Source organism: Coffea arabica, chromosome 6e, assembly GCF_036785885.1.
Source record: "Coffea arabica cultivar ET-39 chromosome 6e, Coffea Arabica ET-39 HiFi, whole genome shotgun sequence".
In the NCBI taxonomy this organism is placed as follows: domain Eukaryota; kingdom Viridiplantae; phylum Streptophyta; class Magnoliopsida; order Gentianales; family Rubiaceae; genus Coffea; species Coffea arabica.
The window spans coordinates 8,584,035-8,606,487 of NC_092321.1; the positions used below are offsets into that span (position 1 = coordinate 8,584,035).

The 22,453-nt window shown below is 39.1% G+C and overlaps 3 protein-coding genes across 5 annotated transcripts; 2 read left to right on the forward strand and 1 right to left on the reverse strand.

Moving 5' to 3' along the window:
* Positions 1-2,625: 2,625 nt before the first annotated feature.
* On the forward strand, positions 2,626-14,705 carry LOC140009447 (uncharacterized). Of its 2 annotated transcripts, none has more exons than XM_072054944.1 (2): positions 2,626-5,405; positions 5,549-6,305. In XM_072054944.1, the coding sequence occupies exons 1-2, from the start codon at positions 2,780-2,782 to the stop codon at positions 5,974-5,976; spliced, it is 3,054 nt and encodes a 1,017-aa protein (XP_071911045.1). In that variant the 5' UTR covers positions 2,626-2,779; the 3' UTR covers positions 5,977-6,305. The 2 variants fall into 2 exon arrangements, with proteins under 2 accessions (XP_071911045.1, XP_071911046.1); XM_072054945.1 differs by lacking the exon at positions 5,549-6,305 and adding an exon at positions 13,943-14,705 and having other exon boundaries at positions 2,628-5,405.
* LOC113695713 (hexokinase-2-like) lies at positions 6,325-20,751 on the reverse strand. 2 transcript variants are annotated; one of them, XM_072054947.1, is made up of 9 exons: positions 19,820-20,751; positions 18,489-18,639; positions 18,218-18,400; positions 16,822-16,896; positions 8,128-8,283; positions 7,919-8,017; positions 7,693-7,823; positions 7,371-7,452; positions 6,325-7,154 (listed from the first exon to the last, which is right to left on the reverse strand). In XM_072054947.1, the coding sequence occupies exons 1-9, from the start codon at positions 20,089-20,091 to the stop codon at positions 6,810-6,812; spliced, it is 1,494 nt and encodes a 497-aa protein (XP_071911048.1). In that variant the 5' UTR covers positions 20,092-20,751; the 3' UTR covers positions 6,325-6,809. The 2 variants fall into 2 exon arrangements, with proteins under 2 accessions (XP_071911048.1, XP_071911047.1); XM_072054946.1 differs by lacking the exons at positions 6,325-7,154; positions 7,371-7,452; positions 7,693-7,823; positions 7,919-8,017; positions 8,128-8,283 and adding exons at positions 14,835-15,554; positions 15,771-15,852; positions 16,092-16,222; positions 16,319-16,417; positions 16,528-16,683 and having other exon boundaries at positions 19,820-20,739.
* LOC140009448 (probable 3-hydroxyisobutyrate dehydrogenase-like 1, mitochondrial) lies at positions 8,351-10,780 on the forward strand. Its single transcript, XM_072054948.1, has 2 exons — positions 8,351-9,406; positions 10,296-10,780. Exon 1 carries the CDS (start codon positions 8,448-8,450, stop codon positions 9,402-9,404), a length of 957 nt encoding a protein of 318 aa, XP_071911049.1. The 5' UTR covers positions 8,351-8,447; the 3' UTR covers positions 9,405-9,406; positions 10,296-10,780.
* Positions 20,752-22,453: the final 1,702 nt, after the last annotated feature.

Sequence of the window (22,453 nt, forward strand, 5' to 3'; positions counted from 1 at the left end):
TCTTTCCTTTCTAGTTTCTCATTTTATTTTCAAGAAAATATCATAAGATGAAATTGTGACCTGATTAATAATCATCAATTGAAATTTGTGACACGTTGCATCATACAAAAAATCAAAATTAGTTTTTGATTCCTTTTAAATTCAAAAAGTGCAACGGCGCACTAGTTTGATCTGAAAGTTTACCCCTCAGCTCTCATACAAGCTCCTTTGAACTCTCTCTCCCTTGTAGTCTAAGAGTGGTGTAGATTAGCACTGGGGTAGGATTAGATTGTTTCCATTGCGAAGGAAAAAGAGAGAGAGAGAGAAGTTGACCAGTCTATGAGCATCTAGAAAAGAGAGAGGGAAGTTGACTAGTCTTTGAGCATCTAGAAGACTAGAAAGTAGAAACAATTACTTGGCTGAGAGGGTTGAGTTTAGCGGCAATATATATATGTATAATTAAATTTATATATACGGTTAGTATATGCACTAGCATCATTAGATATATGATACATGTGTAAATTTTAAATTTAAAATTCTTGAAAAAGATATATTTTGCCCTTTTCCTTTTGATGCCGTCAAATCCTTGAAAAAAGATGAAAATAAGTAAAATTCAAGCTTAAAAGGCTTCGTTTACTAAATTTTTTTCTACCGATTTTCAACAATTTAACGATTCAATTTTGTTGAGTAGTATTGCTGTTGTTTGCTTTCCCGGCTCCGTCAACCTTCTACTGGTCTACTACTACTAGCACTTCTTTTAAAAGCAATGAAGCGGTCTACGGAAGACCGCCCTGTACGGTAGCCAAAACAAGAAGGCTTTCCTGAGAGTGAAAGAGTCTAGCCTAGTTATATTATATATATAGTCGTTGATATATGGAGGTAAATGTTATCCAATTCCCAGTAAATGTCCATGGTATCAGTATGGGGCGTTGAACAAAAGTACTTTGTATACATACATACGTACGTGTATATATATATATATATATAAATAATGGATGAGGAGGCAAATGAGATGCAATTCCTAAGTAAGTAAATGTTCTGCCGTGTCTGTCACTTACTAAGGGGCTATTTTGTGCAGACTTATTGGAAAAAAAAAAAGGAAAAAGGAGGAAGGAGCTTTTGAGACTTTTGGAAAGTGGGAATGAGGGGAACCTTCTTGCACGGCTATGATTGCTTGCGTCTTTGGCAGCACTTTGTTACAGTAATGTTTGGCTCTCCAGTCAACAAAGGCGTTCTCTTCTCTCCAGTCCCCTCTCCCCCGTTTTGGTCAAAACTTTTTTTTGTCTTGTTGCTGGCAATCTGAAATCCGGTTGAGAGTAGCTTGGTGGTTGTGTCGAGTAGCTTGGTGGTTGTGTCGATATTGCTGGTTTTTTTAAAAAAAAAATTATTTATTCTCCTCATAGTCGTTATTGCTGGTTGTTCTCACAATAGCTTCATGGCTTTTACCAGGGCTAGCGTCAGAGTTTTTGTAGTACCCTCTGCCTGTTCTTGTTGGAAATTTCTTTTTTCTAGAAAACAATCATAATATATATATATATATATATATATGCTACATACAATATTATTATAAATATATAATACTCCAGCAGCAAATAAGTCAGAAAGTCGCGCATCCCGCCAGCTGCGATCTGGGGTACCGTCGGGTTGTTTCAGTGGTGGCCCACTCATTCCCGTTGTTGACTGACTTTTCAAGTCAACCACTACACACGTGTCATTGATGGTGGGCAGAGCTACTTTTGTCTTTGTGGCTGGAGAGTGCCATCCTACTTGCGTTCTTCTTGGTTTCTAGATTTGCTTGCTAGGATTCCCGACTCCGTTCCGTTCGGACTTTTATTTATTTATTAAATACATTATCCAATCACCGATTTATCTTCCTCATCCTCAATTGTTTTTTTGAGAATATCATATCATATAAAGCACTAGGATATTTTTTTTTCCCTTCAAAAAGTCATTCCTAATAATCTCGAAACATGCTCAAGTAATATATTTTGCTTTTTTTTTTTTGCCATTTAGATGTTTTAAATGTTATTCCCATCAATCTGAGAGAAATATCAATAGAGAGTCCCCAAGATCCAAAAAATGGAAAATTCCCATTTAATATTTTATAGGAACTAATACAATTCAAAATTTTATTCTCAACATGTTAATCATCAATAGTTTTTTTTTTTTTTTGGTAAATTAGGTTTGTCGAATGAGTGTCTAATAGATACATAACTCGTGGTATCGAGAGGCGTTTTAAACGTTAATTTTAATCAATATAAAATTGAACAAAGAGTGTCCAAAAATACGAATTTTAGATTTGCGCATCGATTGTATGTTTTGATTGTTTTTTGGTGGGGGTGAACTAATGTTCATGGGAAAAACGTTAAGAAAATCCCTTAAAATATATATATATATATGTATATATGAATACGTCATCCATAGCCAATAGCCATATTTTGTTGCGAGGCCTTTGATTAAATGAAATGAATAACGAAATTAGACGAAACCGCTTGGAATCCAAATCTTACCGGCCGCGACAAGCAAAGACTAACAAGACAGGCCCACTAGGAATGCTAACAAAGAAATTGACGGAATAGTCTCTGTGGAGTGGGGGCAGGGGAGAAGGATGCCCGGGGGGGGGGGGGTGGGTGTGGGGGGTTTTAAAAAATCGGTTTATAGCCGCTGGAATTTCCAAGCATTTTCCTCTCAGCGTGCATCATCCATTCCATTCCTGGGAGTTCACACTCTACAGACAGGCCATGAGCATTCAACTTCTCCATTGTAATTTGCAATCCTCCTCCTTCAATCACCCCTGAAAATGTCCAAAACCACCCAATGGTCTTCCCAGCTCACCTTTCTGATATTCACCATCTTCTTCCTCTCCTTACCTTTCCTCGGCAACTCACAAACTACCAAAACCAATCCAGAAGAACAGACCATTCTGCTCAAACTCAAACAGCAGTGGCTGAATCCGCCCTCCCTGTCCCACTGGACCTCATCATCAGACCACTGCACCTGGCCAGAGATCAACTGCACAGGTGTATCAGTCACAAAACTCAACGTCTCCAATTTGGCAATCACAGAAACAATCCCATCATTTATCTGTGACCTCAAGAACCTCACAGTTCTCGATGTCAACAACAATTCCATCCCCGGCTCCTTCCCTACAGTTCTCTACAACTGCTCCAAGCTCGAATACCTTGACCTGTCTCAGAATTTGTTCGTTGGCACTATTCCTCATGATATTGACAGGCTATCCCCAAGCACCCTCCAATACCTTATACTTGAAACCAACAATTTCACTGGCGACATCCCTCCAGCTATTGGGAAGCTAACGGGGCTTAAAAGCCTTTACGCCAGAGCAAACCTGTTTAATGGTTCTTTCCCTGCAGAGGTTGGCAATTTGCTGAATCTTGAAGAGCTGGCCTTGAGTACTAATGGATTTGTCCCACAACCCATACCCTCGAGTTTCACTCGGTTGAAAATGTTGAGATTTTTATGGATGTTTCAGACTAATTTGATTGGAGAGATCCCACAAGACATTGGGAACATGACGGCTCTGGAATCCTTGGACTTGGCAGAAAATGAGCTCAGTGGAAATATCCCTGGTGGACTGTTTCAGCTGAAAAATCTGAGCCGTCTTTTTCTTTACAAGAACAGGCTGGTCGGGTCAATACCATCATCAATTGAGGCCTTGAATTTGGAGATAATTGACCTGTCTAATAACAGCTTAACGGGGAAAATACCGGATGAGTTTGGCAAATTGACAAACTTAACTGGGCTAGCTCTGGATTTCAATGAATTATCAGGCGAAGTACCTACTAGTTTGGGCGTGTTGCCATCACTAGTAGACATTAAATTGTTCTACAATAATCTATCAGGTCAGTTGCCACCAGATTTTGGGAAACACTCGATGCTCAGGACCTTTGAGGTTTCAGCCAACAATTTCACAGGAAATTTGCCACAGGATTTATGCAAGAACGGTGTGCTAATTAGTGTGGTTGCTTTTGGGAACAGTCTTACAGGAGAATTACCACCATCCCTTGGGAACTGCGACAGCATGCAGGTTGTACAGCTTCAAGGTAATCAATTTTCAGGCCAAATTCCGGATGGTTTGTGGACAACAAATTTGACAACTTTGTTGATACAGAATAACTCATTTACTGGCCAGCTACCGGACAAAGTAGCATCAGGTTTGTCAATTCTTGACATCAGTAACAATCAGTTTTCAGGTGAAATTCCAGCTGGAGTGTCATCTTGGAATAATTTAAGGAACTTTAAGGCAAGCAATAACCTGCTCAGTGGTAAAATTCCTCAAGAGTTGACTTCTCTTCCAGAGTTGGCAACACTTCTGCTTGATGGCAATCGGCTTTATGGGAGTCTGCCGTCAAGCATAATCTCATGGGAGGGGTTAAATGTCTTGAGCTTCAGTAACAACCAGCTTTCTGGCCAAATACCTGCAGCAATTGGCCTTTTACCTGTCCTTAATGCCCTGGACTTGTCAGAAAATGACTTCTCAGGTCAAATTCCAGCTCAAATTGGGCTTCTGAGGTTAAATTCCCTCAACCTCTCTTCCAATCGCCTCTCTGGTAGAATACCTGGTGAATTTGAAAATGCAGCTTTTGACAGAAGTTTCTTGGGTAATGCTGGTCTTTGTTCACGTAATCCATCTTTAGGCCTTAACGCCTGTGCTTCCCAAACCGGGGAGTCAAACAAGCTTTCAGCAAAATTTGTCGCAGCTGTTTCAAGTATAGCCGCAGTTGGCTTTTTAGTGGCTTTAGTATACACATTCTTTTTTATCAGAGGTTACAAGAAGAAAAAACAGAGATTGGATTCAACTTGGAAATTAACCTCATTTCAGAAGTTGAATTTCACTGCACCATCCCTTCTATCAAGCTTGACAGAAAGCAACATGATTGGAAGTGGAGGTTCAGGAAATGTCTATCGTGTTCCAATTAATAGTTCAGGTGCATATGTTGCTGTTAAGAAGATTTGTAATAGCAAAAGGTTGGATCACAAAGAATTTCTTGCAGAAGTTGAGATTTTGGGCACTATTCGACACTCCAACATTGTGAAGTTAATGTGTTGCATCTCAACGGATAGTTCGAAGTTACTGGTCTACGAGTATATGGAAAATCGTAGTTTGGATCGTTGGCTTCATTGCAAGAGGAACCGGTCTGCTAACACTGGTTCAATCCACCATATTGTCCTGGAGTGGCCTAAGCGGTTGCAGATTGCAATTGATGCTGCTCGAGGGCTCTGCTATATGCACCATGACTGCTCACCATCTATAATTCACCGAGATTTAAAATCAAGCAACATTTTGCTAGATTCTGAATTCAATGCAAAAATTGCAGATTTTGGTCTGGCTAGGATGTTAGTGAAGGATGGAGAGCCCAACACAATGTCAGTTGTAGCCGGCTCATTCGGATACATTGCTCCTGGTACGTGGTATTGTAATTTGTCAAATGTATTTGATTTTTTTTTTTTTTAATTTTTTTGTCGAAAGGGGGATTATTTGATTATGATCACTTTAAATACTACCAAACTCAACTTAGTTGTTCTGTTTCTTGATTTTGTATTGCAGAGTATGCTCAGACAAGAAGAGTGAATGAGAAGATTGATGTGTATAGCTTTGGGGTCATCCTTTTGGAACTGGTTACTGGAAGAGAAGGCAATTACGGTGATGAGACTTCATCGCTTGCAGAATGGGCGTGGCGTCACTTTCAAGAAGGGAAACCAATAATTGAGGCCTTCGACGAGGACATAATGGAGCCTTGTTACTTAGATGAGATAGCCAACGTGTTCAAACTCGGTATTTTCTGTACCGGATTGGTGCCCTCCAACCGCCCTACAATGAGGGACGTTTTACAAATTTTGCTCCGCTCTGTTCATTCAGTGCCAATGGGAGAAAAGAATGGCAGAAGCGAGTATGATTTTGCCCCCCTTCTTAACAACTCAAAGCGCAAGAAGTCGTTGATCGACGAAGATGGCGGCTTCGACTCAACGATCTGATAAAGCTTGAAAATGTAACCATCAGGTGGTTGATCCACAAAGTTGGGAAATCGATGAAGGTTCTGAACCAAGCAGCAGAAGCAGGCTAAGGAGATTGGAGCGGGTTCATGGGGCTGCATGAGTTAGCTTATACTAGTTGTCTAGAATTAGGAGATACATGGTGTTTTCAAACTGTAATTGGCGTACAAGTAGAGAAAGTAAAGCTTATTATAGCAGGCATTTCCACAGCTCGTATGAAACGGCTGGCAGTGACTGCAGCTGCTACGAAGCAGCATTTGTTTTTGGTATCTACAAGTTTCGGATCAATATATGTATAGTCTTTAAATGGATATATTCTAGCAACACGACTAGGAAAAATGGGTTGGCAGATTATGTAGTAATTTATATAACAACCTCAGAAAATCTTGATGAAGCCTAGTACTAAAACTGCTACTCACTTCATGTGGATCTCCATCAAGTCCGTTTAATATGTTGTGCAGGACTATATTTGATCCAAAGAGTATCATCTACATGTGCACTATACATAATCTTGAATGCCCAAATGATCTTACAACAAAGCCTTAACTTTAAGACACTGCTCTTAAGCCAAAGAGGGAGGGGGGGAATTACTAACAAAAATACGAAGACATTGTCTCAGTTATGGGCCAGAAATCTAGAGGTACACGGGTCCATGGCTCAGTTTGGAGCTCTGCTAGACCATACATATATTCAAACGTTCCTCGCAACATCTCCTTGATTCGGCTGCTGCAATTGCTCCCAGGGAAAGGATGGCACAAATATAGAGCTCCAACGCAGTAGATCTATTTTTGGGAGCACTACAGCTCATACCAGGATCAGGATTCCTCTACTTCGAGATATTGCGAATGAGAGGCAGCCAGGAGCGCAGCGCCAATGCCAGAACCATCATTTGAGTGGATAATTGAAACATTCTCGTAAGCATCTCCAAGCAATTCCTGAAGAGTGCTGTCCATACAATTTCTGAACTTTGCGTAGTGCTCGAAAAGTCCGCCATCCAAAGCTACAACTGACTTCTGCTTCTCTCCATCCTTTATAATATCTCTACCCAATTTTTTGAGAATTCCCAGGATCCCAGCAGCAGAGAGGCGTGCTCCACGGGAGACAACAATATCGCATATCTCCACTATTACTTTCCGTACTTTAAGCGAAGAATTAGGAATCTACCACCAGGAAAGGAGAACAAGTAAAATAAGAAGTCAGTAGTCATTCTGTCAAGTACCATACCGCCTTTCAAATGTGCATGATAATGCATGCTAACCCAGTAGACTATAGAATTTGAAAAAAAAAAAAGAAGAAGAGGAATTCACTAGTTGTCAAAGAAATTAAACAAACATTTTAGCAACATAGTGTTTCTTTTCTGTTGCCTGGTGCCATACCTCTAAAATATCTTTTAGCTTTGCACCAACCACTTTGAGATCACAAGATGTGTCGTGATGTATTGCAGACATCTCAGGGGTCCTGGATATAAAGCAGTCAGTAACTGTGTGTTTCAAGTTTAATGCATTAGAATTAGTTGAACAAAATAGTAAAAGCATATGAATGCAGAAAATCTATAGATTATGTCTCACGACTGCAATGTACAATTACATACTACCAAAATTGAAAGTTAACGTTGTACGCTTTTAAAAAAAAAAATGCTTTAAAAAATGTTCACAAACTACCAAAACCTAAGGTTGACATCTTGATCTGATGGCACACCTCAATATGAAAGGAATATTTAGCTTTGGAGGAACAGCATCACCAAACCAGGCAGCTTCTTCAGCCATCCTGCATAGTACTCTACGCACAATTTCCCCTAAATACATCCCAGATATAATCTTCTCAAAAATCTGCACCAGTTAGCTGGTATTAGAAACTTGAAATACACAAAATAATCCATAATAAACTTATTAAAAACAAAGCAGCTGTAAAGTGCTCTGTTGACCTGTTCCCCAGTGTTTAAACTCTCAGCATCAAGCCCTTGATCATACTCAGTTAGGGGAAGATGTGATGACCGAAAGTTACCCCATTCCATGTTGATAACCTACACAGTTCAATGCCATAAAGAAATCAATTTGGCAGAGAAAATATGAGAAGATAAAACAAGACTTGACTGTGGCATTAAACTGCTTGAGTAATTTGGAGAATGCCAACCATCTCTCCTGATTTAGGCAGCAGACCATGCCACTTCGGAATTGCATGCGCCCTCTCGACATATGCTGCATTAGTCCCTGTACCCAGGATAACAGCAGCCATAACATCTGGGTGGTTGTATCGACCTCCAGCTAAGGTTCCAACTGCATCGTTGACCTACAGTAGCCAAGCAATATGAGAAATCTGCATGCTAAAGGAGATTTGACCTTCAAAATTAAGCAGTCACCCCACTCTACAGTCACTGCCGTCGCAGCTCCTCCTACGTATTTGCCGCCATCTCCACCCGGACCACCACTATCACCACCCATTTTCACCGCAACATGGCCACAACAGCCTCCCAGCCGACAAGCCCATCCAACACCCGTCTAGGTTGGATTGGAACTGGCGTCATGGGCCTCTCCATGTGCTCCCACCTAATCAACGCCGGCTACAATCTCACCATCTTCACCCGAACCCCCTCCAAGGCCCAACCTCTCCTTTCTCTGGGTGCCCACTGGGCCGACTCCCCCAAAACTGTCGCCTCCCAATCCGACGTCGTCTTCTCCATCGTTGGTTACCCATCCGACGTCCGCCACGTTATCCTCCACCCATCCACTGGCGCTCTCTCCGGTTTACGCCCCGGAGGCATCATCGTTGACATGACCACCTCGGATCCCTCACTCGCCGTTGAAATACACTCGGCAGCCACCTCTGCCGGCTGTTCCGCCGTTGACGCCCCAGTATCCGGCGGCGATCGTGGCTCCCGCAACGCCACGCTCTCTATCTTCACAGGCGGGGACGGACCTATCATCGAAAAACTAAAACCCATTTTCGCCCTCCTCGGAAGAGTTTATTACATGGGTGCTCCAGGAAAGGGGCAATTCACGAAACTAGCAAACCAGATAACCATATCTTCAACAATGGTGGGGCTTTGTGACGGTTTAGTATATGCCCACAAGGCTGGTTTGGACCTAGAGTTGTACTTGAGTGCGATATCTACAGGCGCGGCTGGATCCAAGTCGTTGGATTTGTATGGGAGTAGGATTTTGAAAAGGGATTTCGAGGCCGGATTTTTTGTGAATCATTTCGTGAAGGATTTGGGGATATGCTCGAGGGAATGTCAGAATATGAATTTGGCATTGCCGGGTTTGGCACTGGCTCAGCAGCTTTATCTTTCGCATAAGGCTTATGGTGAGGGGGATTTGGGCACCCAGGCGCTTGTTTTGGCGCTTGAAAGGCTCAACAATGTATCACTCGATTCTGCTGGTGGTGCTGCTGCTTCAGGGAATAAAACATGAAGGTAGGGATTGGTAAAGTTTTGATATTTTGAGGATGGAAATATAAATGTTATTACACTTCTTTTTGTTCACATTTTGATTGTGTTGGAAACTTTGATAGGGATTATAATTCTGGTAAAAAGCATGACTAATCCGAGTTATTTAACTGTGTGCTTTTCCCAAAGAAGATCGCGACTCCAATGTAGTCTGTTATGTGGGTTGGGTTCAATTACACAACTGTAGACACTTTAGACATGAATACACAAACCGTGTGTCAGTCATTGCACTAGAAGTTGTGTTTTTGCACGTTGTTGTTGTTTTTGTTCTAATGTCTACATTCGTTATTTCAGTTTTTGCATCTATTGTGTCAGTGCACACACGTGGTGCAGATGCCCTCGATCTGTGTTATGTTTTTCTTTGTAGTCTAGTGAGAGTTTAAGAAAAAATTGTTTTCGTTGGGGGGCTTGGTTGGATTATTCTTGCAAATCTAGTGAACTCAAAATTGGATATGCAGTCCTTACCTTGCATGTAATCCTGTGGGGAGCTGAAAGTGGACTGTTGGCATACTACGTTGGTTGGAAAACAAAAATCTAAGAACTCCAATAAGGATCAAGGAAACCATCGGCATCTTATCTGCTAATAAAAATGAAGATATGGCTCAGCTCTTGTTTGCTCGTGACATGTGTCGTGGGACCTAGCTCTTAAACCGCAATGCGTTTAATCCTTATCCTTGTTTCAGTCGCCTCTTTTATTGAAGGTTACTGGGGTTACTTTGCATGTTGAATATGTTAGGCAGCCTGGGGGACTGGGTCTGAGTAATTCAGAATGACCTGTAAGTTTACTTTGAGCTCACTTGTTGTATGCTGCTGCTTTTCCACTTTTGAAAGATTTTACTGTTTCCTATGCATGCAGATTGAGGCAATGAAGGAACTTGGATTGGGTTGGATCAGGGGGATACTTCTTGTGTATGGCTCTGATTATGTGTTCTCCTAATTTAAACGTGAACAGGGTTCTTGTTGTTCAGGTAGAAGTTCACAGCTTGGAATTAGGTTAAAAGCAGGGGAAGCTCAATGCATGTAAGGCAACATTTGCACAACCCTGAGGAATAGTGGAAGCAAAAGAAAATGAGGCATCCTTGTGCATGTAAACCATGGATTTCTTGTTCAGGCAGTTTGTCATGGGAGTGTTGTTTCAATTATTAGCATAACTGTGGTGAATCATTAGTAAGAGGTTCACAAACTTAGAAGATTGATCGTAAACTATCCTACACTGATGCTACAGACCATGACACGACGAATTTCTGGTCCTACTAAATGACCGAGCTATGGTAAACATGTTGCAGAAGAAACTACTTGTTCATTAATTTTTTGATGCCAAAAATAAAAAGCGTTTATGCAGCTGCATGAGTGCAATAAGGTATTACTTTGTGGGGTTCTACTAAATAGTTTGTTGGGTGCCATAGAGTTGCCTCATGTCTTCAAATCATGAAGCCACGACGTCTTCTAATGTGTTAGCAGTTAATTTGTACGAGATGTTATCTCACTCGTAAATGACTTATCTGTCTGGTAAAGAGAGAAAAAATGATGACCACATTGTCAGGTAACAATGCAATGGCCTTTGATCTTTATGTAAAAGTGGGATGAATTAGATCGTTTTTAGACGTTTTTTGATTGAGAAAATATTGAATTTGATGCTTTTGAATTGTTTAACAATCAAGTGCCTGCTTTTATCATTGGTAGTGTATGGGAGTGGTTAGTTTCCTGGGGTGGTTGTTCGACAAGTGCATACTTTTATCATTGGTAGCGTATTGAATTTTTATACTTTTAATTGCTTGTGTTTTTTGGACTTTTGATATGAACCATGGATGTTTGACGGCTCTGATTCAAGTGGTGAGACTTTTGAAGTCGAAAGAAATTAAATTATAAGAAAGTGTCTGGGTTGAAAATCTCTGGAGGCACAGATTGCAGGGTCTGGGTTGATCAATGGCTAGAGGTACACAAAGGAATTTGATTAATTCAAGGAATGCAGAAGCTTTCCCTCGGCTTAGGATTCTGGAACATCTGATACATTGTGGTAGAAATGGAACCAAGACGAATGATTAGGTGCCCCTGCAGGGGTAATATTTCTTGGTCTCTAAAATTCGATGGCATCCTGGCTCTGGGAAATCTGCTCACGGATGCTTGAGAGCTAAAAATTGAAAGTAGGCTTCTTTGGAACGGAGTATGGACCTTAAGACTTGTCAAGGGATTGTCCCGTATTCTTATTGGTGCAGATTGACGGGAATTTCTTACATTTCTGAATATGCGGCAAAGATATTGAGTTCATTATTATCACGATAGAGTTTCCTTCAATCGGGGTGGGAGAGGAGAGATGTTGACTAGAAACCATTGGCCTCTCCGATGATCAAGGAGAGTCTAAAAACTCTTCCTTGCACTAGATTGGCATACACTAGTTTAAAACTAGTGTTTAAACCTCTTCCGTACGCTAGATTGATATTCAAACCCCATCTAGTCCATCACAAAGAAGCATCGTGCTTTCTTGTTCTTAAGAAATTTAGAAAGTACAATATTAGTTCACCCCTTAATATTGGTCTACGGAAGGCCGGCCTGTACAGTAGCCAAAACAAGGCATTCTTGAGAGTGAAAGAGTTTAGCCTAGTTATATTATATATATAGTCGTTGATTTATGGAGGTAAATGTTATCCAATTGCCAGTAAATGTCCATGGTATCAGTATGGCGGGTTGAACAAAAGTACTTTGTATACATACATACATACGTACGTATATATATATATATATATATATATACATATAATGGATGAGGACGCAAATGATGTGCAATTCCCAAGTAAATGTTCTGCCGTGTTAGTCACTTACTAAGGGACTATTTTGTGCAGACTTATTGGAAAAAAAAAAAAAAAGAGGGAGTTTTTGGAAAGTGGGAATGAGAGGAACCTTCTTGCACGGCTACTCTCATCTCATGGGCCGTCACTGGATATGATTGCTTGCGGATTATTAGTATTTTGATCAAAACAATAATAATAATAATATGTGTTGCGGGGGTTGGTTGGTTTAATGAATGAACGAATAATATTCAGCGGAAGAAAATAGACGCACTCATTCCCGTGTGATGTTAAGGTCAAAGTTGTTGTCGGTCTTTGGCAGCACTTTGTTAGGGTCTCCAGTCAACAAAGGCGTGCCGTTTTGGTCAGACCTTTTTTTTTTTCCTTATTGGTGGTAATCTGAAATCCGGTTGAGAGCAGTTTGGTGGTTGCGTCGATATCGCTGGTTTTTTTTAAAAAAAAAAATTTATTTATTCTCCTCATAGTCGGTATTGGCGTATTGCTGGTTGTTCTCACAATAGCTCATGGCTTTTACCAGGGCTAGCGTCAGAGTTTTTGTAGTACCCTCTGCCTGTTCTTGTTGGAAATTTCTTTTTTCTAGAAAACAATAATAATAATAATAATATATACATACAATATTATTATTATTATAAATATATAATACTCCAGCAGCAAATAAGTCAGAAAGTCCCGCCAGCTACGATCCGGGTTACCGTCTGGTTGTTTCAGTGGTGGCCCACTCATTCCCGTTGTTGACTGACTGTCCCAGTCAACCACTACACACGTGTCATTGATGGTGGGCAGAGCTACTTTTGTCTTTGTGGCTGGAGTAGGGCTGCAAACGAGGCGAGTCGAGTCCAGCTTTGAGCTAATCGAGCCAAGTCTCGACTGAATTTTATTAAGCTCGAGCTCGAGCTCGAACTCTCGAGCTTGAAAATTGCCGGCTCGTCGAGCTCGAGCTCAAAAAAAAAATAATTATTTTATTTTTTAAAAATAAATAAAATAATATTTTTTTCTTAATAAATAATAAAATATTAAGAATATATACGTAATTTTACTATGAAAATAAAAATTAAAAAAATATATATAATATACGTATTTTTATTATTAAATAAAAATATAAAATATATATATATATATATATATATATATATATATATATATACTCAAGCTCGCGAGCTAACGAACTTAATATTCTGAGCTCGAGTTTGACTCGAGCCGCTCGCGAGCGGCTCGATTCGTTTGCAGCCCTAGGCTAGAGAGTGCCATCCCACTTGCGTTCTTCTTGGTTTCTAGATTTGCTTGCTTGCTAGGATTCCCGATTCCGTTCCGTTCAGACTTTTATTTATTTATTAAATACATTATCCAATCACCGGTTTATCTTTCTCATCTTCAATTGTTTTTTTGAGAATATCATATCATATAAAGCACTAGGATATTTTTTTTCCCTTCAAAAAGTCATTCCTAATAATCTCGAAACATCTCACGTAATATATTTTGCTAGGATGTTAGTGAAGGATGGAGAGCCCAACACAATGTCAGTTGTAGCCGGCTCATTCGGATACATTGCTCCTGGTACGTGGTATTGTAATTTGTCAAATGTATTTGATTTTTTTGTATTTGATTTTTTTTTCGAAAGGGGGATTATTTGATTATGATCACTTTAAATACTACCAAACTCAACTTAGTTGTTCTGTTTCTTGATTCTGTATTGCAGAGTATGCTCAAACAAGAAGAGTGAATGAGAAGATTGATGTGTATAGCTTTGGGGTCATCCTTTTGGAACTGGTTACTGGAAGAGAAGGCAATTACGGTGATGAGACCTCATCGCTTGCAGAATGGGCGTGGCGTCACTTTCAAGAAGGGAAACCAATAATTGATGCCTTCGACGAGGACATAATGGAGCCTTGTTACCTAGATGAGATAGCCAACGTGTTCAAACTCGGTATTTTCTGTACTGGATTGGTGCCCTCCAACCGCCCTACAATGAGGGACGTTTTACAAATTTTGCTCCGCTCTGTTCATTCAGTGCCAATGGGAGAAAAGAATGGCAGAAGCGAGTATGATTTTGCCCCCCTTCTTAACAACTCAAAGCGCAAGAAGTCGTTGATCGACGAAGATGGCAGCTTCGACTCAACGGTCTGATAAAGCTTGAAAATGTAACCATCAGGTGGTTGATCCACAAAGTTGGGAAATCGATGAAGGTTCTGAACCAAGCAGCAGAAGCAGGCTAAGGAGATTGGAGCGGGTTCATGGGGGCACGGCTGCATGAGTTAGCTTATACTAGTTGTCTAGAATTAGGAGATACATGGTGTTTTCAAACTGTAATTGGTGTACAAGTAGAGAAAGTAAAGCTTATTATAGCAAGCATTTCCACAGCTCGTATGAAACGGCTGGCAGTCACTGCAGCTGCTACGAAGCAGCATTTGTTTTTGGTATCTACAAGTTTCGGATCAATATATGTATAGTCTTTAAATGGATATATTCTAGCAACACGACTAGGAAAAATGGGTTGGCAGATTATGTAGTAATTTATATAACAACCTCAGAAAATCTTGATGAAGCCTAGTACTAAAACTGCTACTCACTTCATGTGGATCTCCATCAAGTCCGTTTAATATGTTGTGCAGGACTATATTTGATCCAAAGAGTATCATCTACATGTGCACTATACCTAATCTTGAATGCCCAAATGATCTTACAACAAAGCCTTAACTTTACGACACTGCTCTTAAGCCAAAGAGGGAGGGGGGGAATTACTAACAAAAATACGAAGACATTGTCTCAGTTATGGGCCAGAAATCTAGAGGTACACGGGTCCATGGCTCAGTTTGGAGCTCTGCTAGACCATACATATATTCAAACGTTCCTCGCAACATCTCCTTGATTCGGCTGCTGCAATTGCTCCCAGGGAAAGGATGGCACAAATATAGAGCTCCAACGCAGTAGATCTATTTTTGGGAGCACTACAGCTCATACAAGGATCAGGATTCCTCTACTTCGAGATATTGCGAATGAGAGGCAGCCAGGAGCGCAGCACCAATGCCAGAACCATCATTTGAGTGGATAATTGAAACATTCTCGTAAGCATCTCCAAGCAATTCCTGAAGAGTGCTGTCCATACAATTTCTGAACTTTGCGTAGTGCTCGAAAAGTCCGCCATCCAAAGCTACAACTGACTTCTGCTTCTCTCCATCCTTTATAGTATCTCTACCCAATTTTTTGAGAATTCCCAGGATCCCAGCAGCAGAGAGGCGTGCTCCACGGGAGACAACAATATCGCATATCTCCACTATTACTTTCCGTACTTTAAGCGAAGAATTAGGAATCTACCACCAGGAAAGGAGAACAAGTAAAATAAGAAGTCAGTAGTCATTCTGTCAAGTACCATACCGCCTTTCAAATGTGCATGATAATGCATGCTAACCCAGTAGACTATAGAATTTGAAAAAAAAAAAAGAAGAAGAGGAATTCACTAGTTGTCAAAGAAATTAAACAAACATTTTAGCAACATAGTGTTTCTTTTCTGTTGCCTGGTGCCATACCTCTAAAATATCTTTTAGCTTTGCACCAACCACTTTGAGATCACAAGATGTGTCGTGATGTATTGCAGACATCTCAGGGGTCCTGGATATAAAGCAGTCAGTAACTGTGTGTTTCAAGTTTAATGCATTAGAATTAGTTGAACAAAATAGTAAAAGCATATGAATGCAGAAAATCTATAGATTATGTCTCACGACTGCAATGTACAATTACATACTACCAAAATTGAAAGTTAACGTTGTACGCTTTTAAAAAAAAAATGCTTTAAAAAATGTTCACAAACTACCAAAACCTAAGGTTGACATCTTGATCTGATGGCACACCTCAATATGAAAGGAATATTTAGCTTTGGAGGAACAGCATCACCAAACAAGGCAGCTTCTTCAGCCATCCTGCATAGTACTCTACGCACAATTTCCCCTAAATACATCCCAGATATAATCTTCTCAAAAATCTGCACCAGTTAGCTGGTATTAGAAACTTGAAATACACAAAAATAATGCATAATAAACTTATTAAAAACAAAGCAGCTGTAAAGTGCTCTGTTGACCTGTTCCCCAGGGTTTAAACTCTCAGCATCAAGCCCTTGATCATACTCAGATAGTGGAAGATGTGATGACCGAAAGTTACCCCATTCCATGTTGATAACCTACATAGTTCAATGCCATAAAGAAATTAATTTGGCAGAGAAAATATGAGAAGACAAAATAAGACTTGATTGTGGTATTAAACTGCTTGAGTAATTTGGAGAATGCCAACCATCTCTCCTGATTTAGGCAGCAGGCCATGCCACTTCGGAATTGCATGTGCCCTCTCAACATATGCTGCATTAGTCCCTGTACCCAGGATAACAGCAGCCATTACATCTGGGTTGTTGTATCGACCTCCAGCTAAGGTTCCAACCGCATCGTTGACCTACAGTGGCCAAGCAATGTGAGAAATCTGCATGCTAAAAGAGATTTGACCTTCAAAATTAAGCAGTCACCCCAGAGGGACAGCAGAAAAAGGACTATAATGTACAAAAAAAAAAAAAAGGGACTATATGTAACTCACCAAAGCAGCCACACGCATATCAAGACCAATCCTTTCCATTGCTTTTGATAACTCTCCCACGACGTCTTGTCCAACCTATTTCAATGGGAGTGCAGGAATAGAGAAATGTAGAAACAAATCTTGCATATGCAATATTGTGCAGTTTTAAATCAGAGAATCATATAAATGCATCTAATCATTAACTGACAAAATGCAGATTATTTATGAGACACAAACAGAAACTTCAATTGTTCAATAGCCATTGATGCGTGTCAGAACTAGAGAAATATTTTCCACTTGTTGTGAGTCACTTCACATAAGACAGGGTAAATATCTTCTCTTTAATGCAACTGTCAGCTGATATGCATTTAGTCCAATCTACGCTTCATGACACGAATCCACTTTGGAGCCAAAAAACTTAGTCTGACATAAAAAATGTAGCACCAACTAGCCCCACTAAGAAACCTAGGTTGCAAAAGCAAAAAAGTTAAGACATAAGAACAAGTGAAGAAACTTAATGGGGGGTAAGCTCTAAAATTCTCTTTCTGCACCCTCCACCTGCCCCTCTTCCGACCCTCAGAAATACAGAGACAGCTAGGTATATGTGCCAATATTAAGAAAAGCAAGTATGCAGATGACGTTTTGGATTTGCTGAAATAGAGACTTGATGCTAATATCTAACTGTGATTCATGGAGTCTGTCCAATAGAACTTAATTATGAACAAGTTTGTTAAAAAAAAAAAATTGGACAGGCTTGCACCATGAAAGAAAGAGGAAAAGAGGAGACAAGAGCGAGAAATCAAAATGTTCAAATGTTGAGAGAAGGCAGAGATGCCATTGAAAGAATGAGAGAGGGCGAGTAAGAACAAAGAAGCAACTCTTCCTGTTATGCCCTTTCTCCAACAATTAATAAAGTGCAATGCGTTTAAGCCAAATAGTCTTTTTTGTTGGTCAATTTGGCCACTAAGCCTAACACCAGATCAATTACAAAGAATCTACCTCCCAGCAAATGTAAACTTCTAATATGTATCCTACCATTTATGTGGTGGCATGGCCCAATTGGTGAGTTGGATCCTTTGTCTTTTTTATCTAAATTAACACATCAATGTCAGACCTTTCTTTCTTCTTCTCCTTCTCTTTTTTTTTTTTTCCTTTTTGGCAAGCAAACACCAAGGCACATGTGTATACACTCTTGCTTGCTTTTCTAACAACACTGGAATTGATGTCAACAGAAAGCAAAGAGATTGTTTGTTATTTACAAGGTGTAAGACCTGAAAACATTCTCAGAACAATGGTCCTGCCTCCACAATCCTCACACCTTTCATTCAATTAAACAACAAATAAAAGCAGATACTGCAAGTACTGATTGATCAAGTTTTCAATGCTACCAAGAAATAAATAAATGCCAGGTACTAACTGTATCTTCTATTGAGAAGCCCTTTGTCCATTTGATAAGAGTCCCAGATGCTATAGATAATTGCCTAACTGGGAATGAAAAGGTGAAACCCAGCTCCCTTTGCCTACCAGGCGGAAGACAAAGATCTTCACCCTCTGTAGCCACAAATCTTGCCAGTGCACCAGCAATATAATCAAACAATGCCTGAAAGCAGCAGAAGTTAGAGGTTTGAACTTCAGTAAGCAAGCACCTAATCAGCATCTCTTGTTATTGCTTTTATGTTGACACTTACTTCTGTTGAGCCGACCATCAAGTGTGGAGGAATTGAAACCTCTTGAAATTCTCTTTTGACCACACGCTTTTCATGTCCACCTAATTGCACACGTAGTACCCGGAAGTTTGTACCGCCAAGGTCCAATGCATAAAATAACCCTTCCTCATCCCTTCACAAGGAAAAAAAGGGAAGTCATTAAAACATTTAATCCCAAGTATATGTATCTCATTAATGAATATGTGTATATACTTTTTTCTTGAAACAAAACAATAGGTCCACAGAAGAAAGGTTATGCACAAGTTTGCAGGAAATAATTTGTATTAGGGAATATATTGCATACTTTGCAACTTGGTTAAAGCATCCAAGAATACTTAAGATGAATGCCACTATATATCTTCATGCTTCTAGGAAAGCCAACAAAAGACTAAAATGCTACGCTACTTATGTGCTCTAAAAGGAATTACCAGAGGAATTTTAGGAACAATTCCTAAACTACGGTCCTGTCACAACTACAAGAGAAAAAGCATGACTATCCACATTCATTGGTTTTGAACTTATACTTAGTTCCCAGAATATAACCTCAAAAGTAGACATATTCTTGCCTGGCAATACCTTTGATGATTTTCAATAGCTACAGTCCATCTCTGATACTAATACCTTCTGATTATGTTCAACATTTTTAATTCCTTATGTGCAGTTCAAAACAAGAGACGAATCTTGAAACAATTAGAAGAGAACCCTAAGAATCCCGTCTCCATAGGTAAAATATCATGTCAATGTCAGTTTATAATCAAAATTTAGAAGTTACGCTTCACGAGCCTCAACTATTGTAGAATAATCATAACTCGACGGTTAAAAGTTGTTTATATTTTCATCAGAGGAAGTGTTTGTCTTATAGATACTACTTTCGACTTCGCAGATTAGCTAGCATCAAGATTCATGATTTATCACTAAAAAACCAATAAATTGCAAGAATTTTTCTCCCCTGAGAAATTGACATCTATAATTTCACACCTTACAGATGCAAATCACCAAACGCTACAAATACAATCCAAAAAAGAAAACAAAAGAAAAACAGTTACACCCAGGAAAAAAGAAAAATTGCATTTTGATTTCAGCAGGAAGACTTGTCACCTCATTCACCTATATTATACGCTATCTGATAAATTAACCCATAAACAACTTATAAAGCTAAAAGTGGCCTGACTACCATAATCAAACAGTTGAAAATTTTACTTCCAAACGCTGCCAAGTTCACAACTTTTACTTACAAAGTTCTTTTTTTTTTTGACAGCAATAGAAAATATGAACTCCGAAAAACCGCAAAAATAAGACAGAGATCATCATACCCGGTGGGGAGGTTGTCAACGTAGCTGATAAGCATCTTAAGTTTACTGCCACCTTCAGAAGCAAGTCCGGCGTGCATCTCTACTGTCATGGCGTCGGCGACCTGCCGGAGCTTGGCAGTGGGTGTCCCACACTGTTCCTCGAACTCCTTAAGTATGGCCATAACCTTAGCCCACTTCCCCAAACTCTTCATGCGATTCCTAACTACCAGCGCTGCCACCGCGCAAGCGGCTGCCGCACATACCACTGCTGCCGTCACCGCCACCTTCCCCATCTCCCAATATCCTATGCAACCAAAAGTTTTACTACCAAAAGAAAGAAATAAATAAAGAAACCAAATCCTCCACAAATTACTCTTAACAAAGTTGGTAGCTTTAATGAGAGCTGAATATATGGTCTTGTGCCCGTGACGAATGAAGGGAACTCGTGGAAGAAACCTTGAGGAAAAATTTTTTTTTTTCCTCTTTTTGGGGACGAAGATTTTATCAAGGTACTGTATACATATATATAATTCTAATGAGGTTAAAAAAATGCTAATGTAATTCTAAGGAAAGAAAACAACAAAATGTTGCAGTGAAGTGGAATAAGATTATAGGACAGACGATCAGAGAACTTTGTTACTGTTATTCCTACTGTTAATGCTTATATGATTCTTGACTTCTTTTATTCTTTTGGTGTATCCAATTTTGTCGTCGTGGATTGGCTGAGGAAAAAGGCTTGGAAAGCTACTTTTTTGATAGATGAGTTTTTCTCCCCCCGTTTTCACTTTAAAAATCCCAGATGGGGAGGAATTTTGCTTTCCGCATGTTTCTGTTATTTGTGTGCGTGCTTTCGAAATTGTTGAGGTTTCGGACGTTGGAGGATAGGATATGGAATGGATGGAATAATCGTATGTGGATGCTGAATCTATTGCAACAACATCGTAAATGGTATCCAAAAAGTGGGTTAATAGATTAACATCCACTGCTAATTACCAACTCCAATTGGAAGCCGTGGCATTAATTATCCTTATCCAACTCAAGATCCAAAAATTAAATGATGTAGGAGCCATAGTTTAAGCCGCTGGTTTTGAAAGTCCAGTAATTTGAAAAAGTGTCGAGGCATTAATTGCACATGGCAATGCTTAATTCTGCACGTAAACATGTGGAAATTTTCCTTTTTTTTTTTGTGGAAACATAAACAGTTGGAAAACTTGAGGAGTCAACGGACATCTTTTTTAAGTTTGATATCAAAGACCAATTAAGGTCGTATAAAAGGAAAAAAAAAAATTTGGTCAAAAGACAAAAAGAGCAAACTGAATAGGAAGACAGGATGATGATTCGGATGATGTGAAATTCTAAGGGTGTTAGCCCGTTCGGGAACATTTTAATTTTACTACATGCCTAAACTCTTCATTCCCAGCCATCAGAGTCAAAAGCTGTGTACAATACCGCAATGGATCTTCTGTCCCACACGCTGTGACACTCTCTGTCTCACTTTTTATTATATTACTATTTCTCCTTCATAAATATCATATTTTAATTCTTTTTTATTTTTTTAAGATCCAATAACTATTAATTGAGTAATACACAAAATTTAGCAAACTCAAAAAATCAAAATGCATAAAAAATGAGATTTTTTATGAATTTTCTGCTGTATTTTTTAATTTTCTATTATATATTGCTTTTTTGCAGCTGTTGTATTTATTTTTTAGTTAATTAATAGTTATTGAATCTTAAGGAAACAAAAAAGAATTAAAACATGATGTTTATGTAGGAGAAATAGCAATATAATAAAAAGTGAGACAGAGAGTGGCACAGGATATGGGACAGAAGATCCGTTGCGATACACATCCGTGGATTTCGTGTTAGTTTGATGCACATTATATGTCAGTATCCAAGGATCAAGAAAAGCACGGGGAGTAAATTACTAATTTGCTCATTGCCGGTTTATTTGCCAACAAAGTAAATAAAATTTGTTCTCAAAATTTAATTTAACTAGTGATAACATATTAACTAAGTGATCTTCAATTCTCTAGTTTAACTTTCAGAGCCCCCCATTCTTTCTTCTTTCCCTTTTTATAAGGCTTGGAATCTTCCATAAAATTAAAAATTTTAAAAAATTGCATGAGATTGGGACGACAAATTGTTGTGCAACAAGTGATTATTCACAAAATATTTAATTATTTGATAGATTATAGATAATAAATGAAGGTGCATAGAAAATATAAGAGGTTTACTTATAGATAATTTATATTGGGCTTCTTGTACAAAATTAGACGCAACATTAATTGCACCAAGTAATTTTTCCATTTTCAAATGCAGTTATGTTTACTAGCACAACATTCTCGCTATTAATCGATTCAACTTAATTGTCAACGAAGGCATGTTAAAATTCATTTCAATATTCCATTATGGAGTTGGAGTATACATAGATTATTGAATTAAACAACCTAATTGTAAAATCCCTCCATCCCCCAATGCCACGCCCAACACGAGCATATGTTTAAGCATCAGTTTTAAACTTAAATTAGTTGGATAGTGGATTTGAGGAAATAGTCATGCACGGATATTTATAGAGTAGCTCGTGGAATTGGTTAGATTTGATGATTAGTGATTCACAGTGTAATCTTTTATTTTATAACTCTATTAAATTTA

Bases quoted from the DNA above. Each gene is read 5' to 3' on its own strand.
- LOC140009447 (XM_072054944.1), top strand. From the start codon at position 2,780: ATGTCCAAAACCACCCAATGGTCTTCCCAGCTCACCTTTCTGATATTC. The intron at 5,406-5,548 runs GTACGTGGTATT...TTTGTATTGCAG, and splicing joins ATTCGGATACATTGCTCCTG to AGTATGCTCAGACAAGAAGA.
- LOC140009448 (XM_072054948.1), top strand. From the start codon at position 8,448: ATGGCCACAACAGCCTCCCAGCCGACAAGCCCATCCAACACCCGTCTA.
- LOC113695713 (XM_072054947.1), bottom strand. From the start codon at position 20,091: ATGGGGAAGGTGGCGGTGACGGCAGCAGTGGTATGTGCGGCAGCCGCT. The intron at 8,284-16,821 runs GTGAGTTACATA...TGGCTACTGTAG, and splicing joins ATATGCGTGTGGCTGCTTTG to GTCAACGATGCAGTTGGAAC. The intron at 8,018-8,127 runs GTTGGCATTCTC...TGAACTGTGTAG, and splicing joins TGCCTAAATCAGGAGAGATG to GTTATCAACATGGAATGGGG.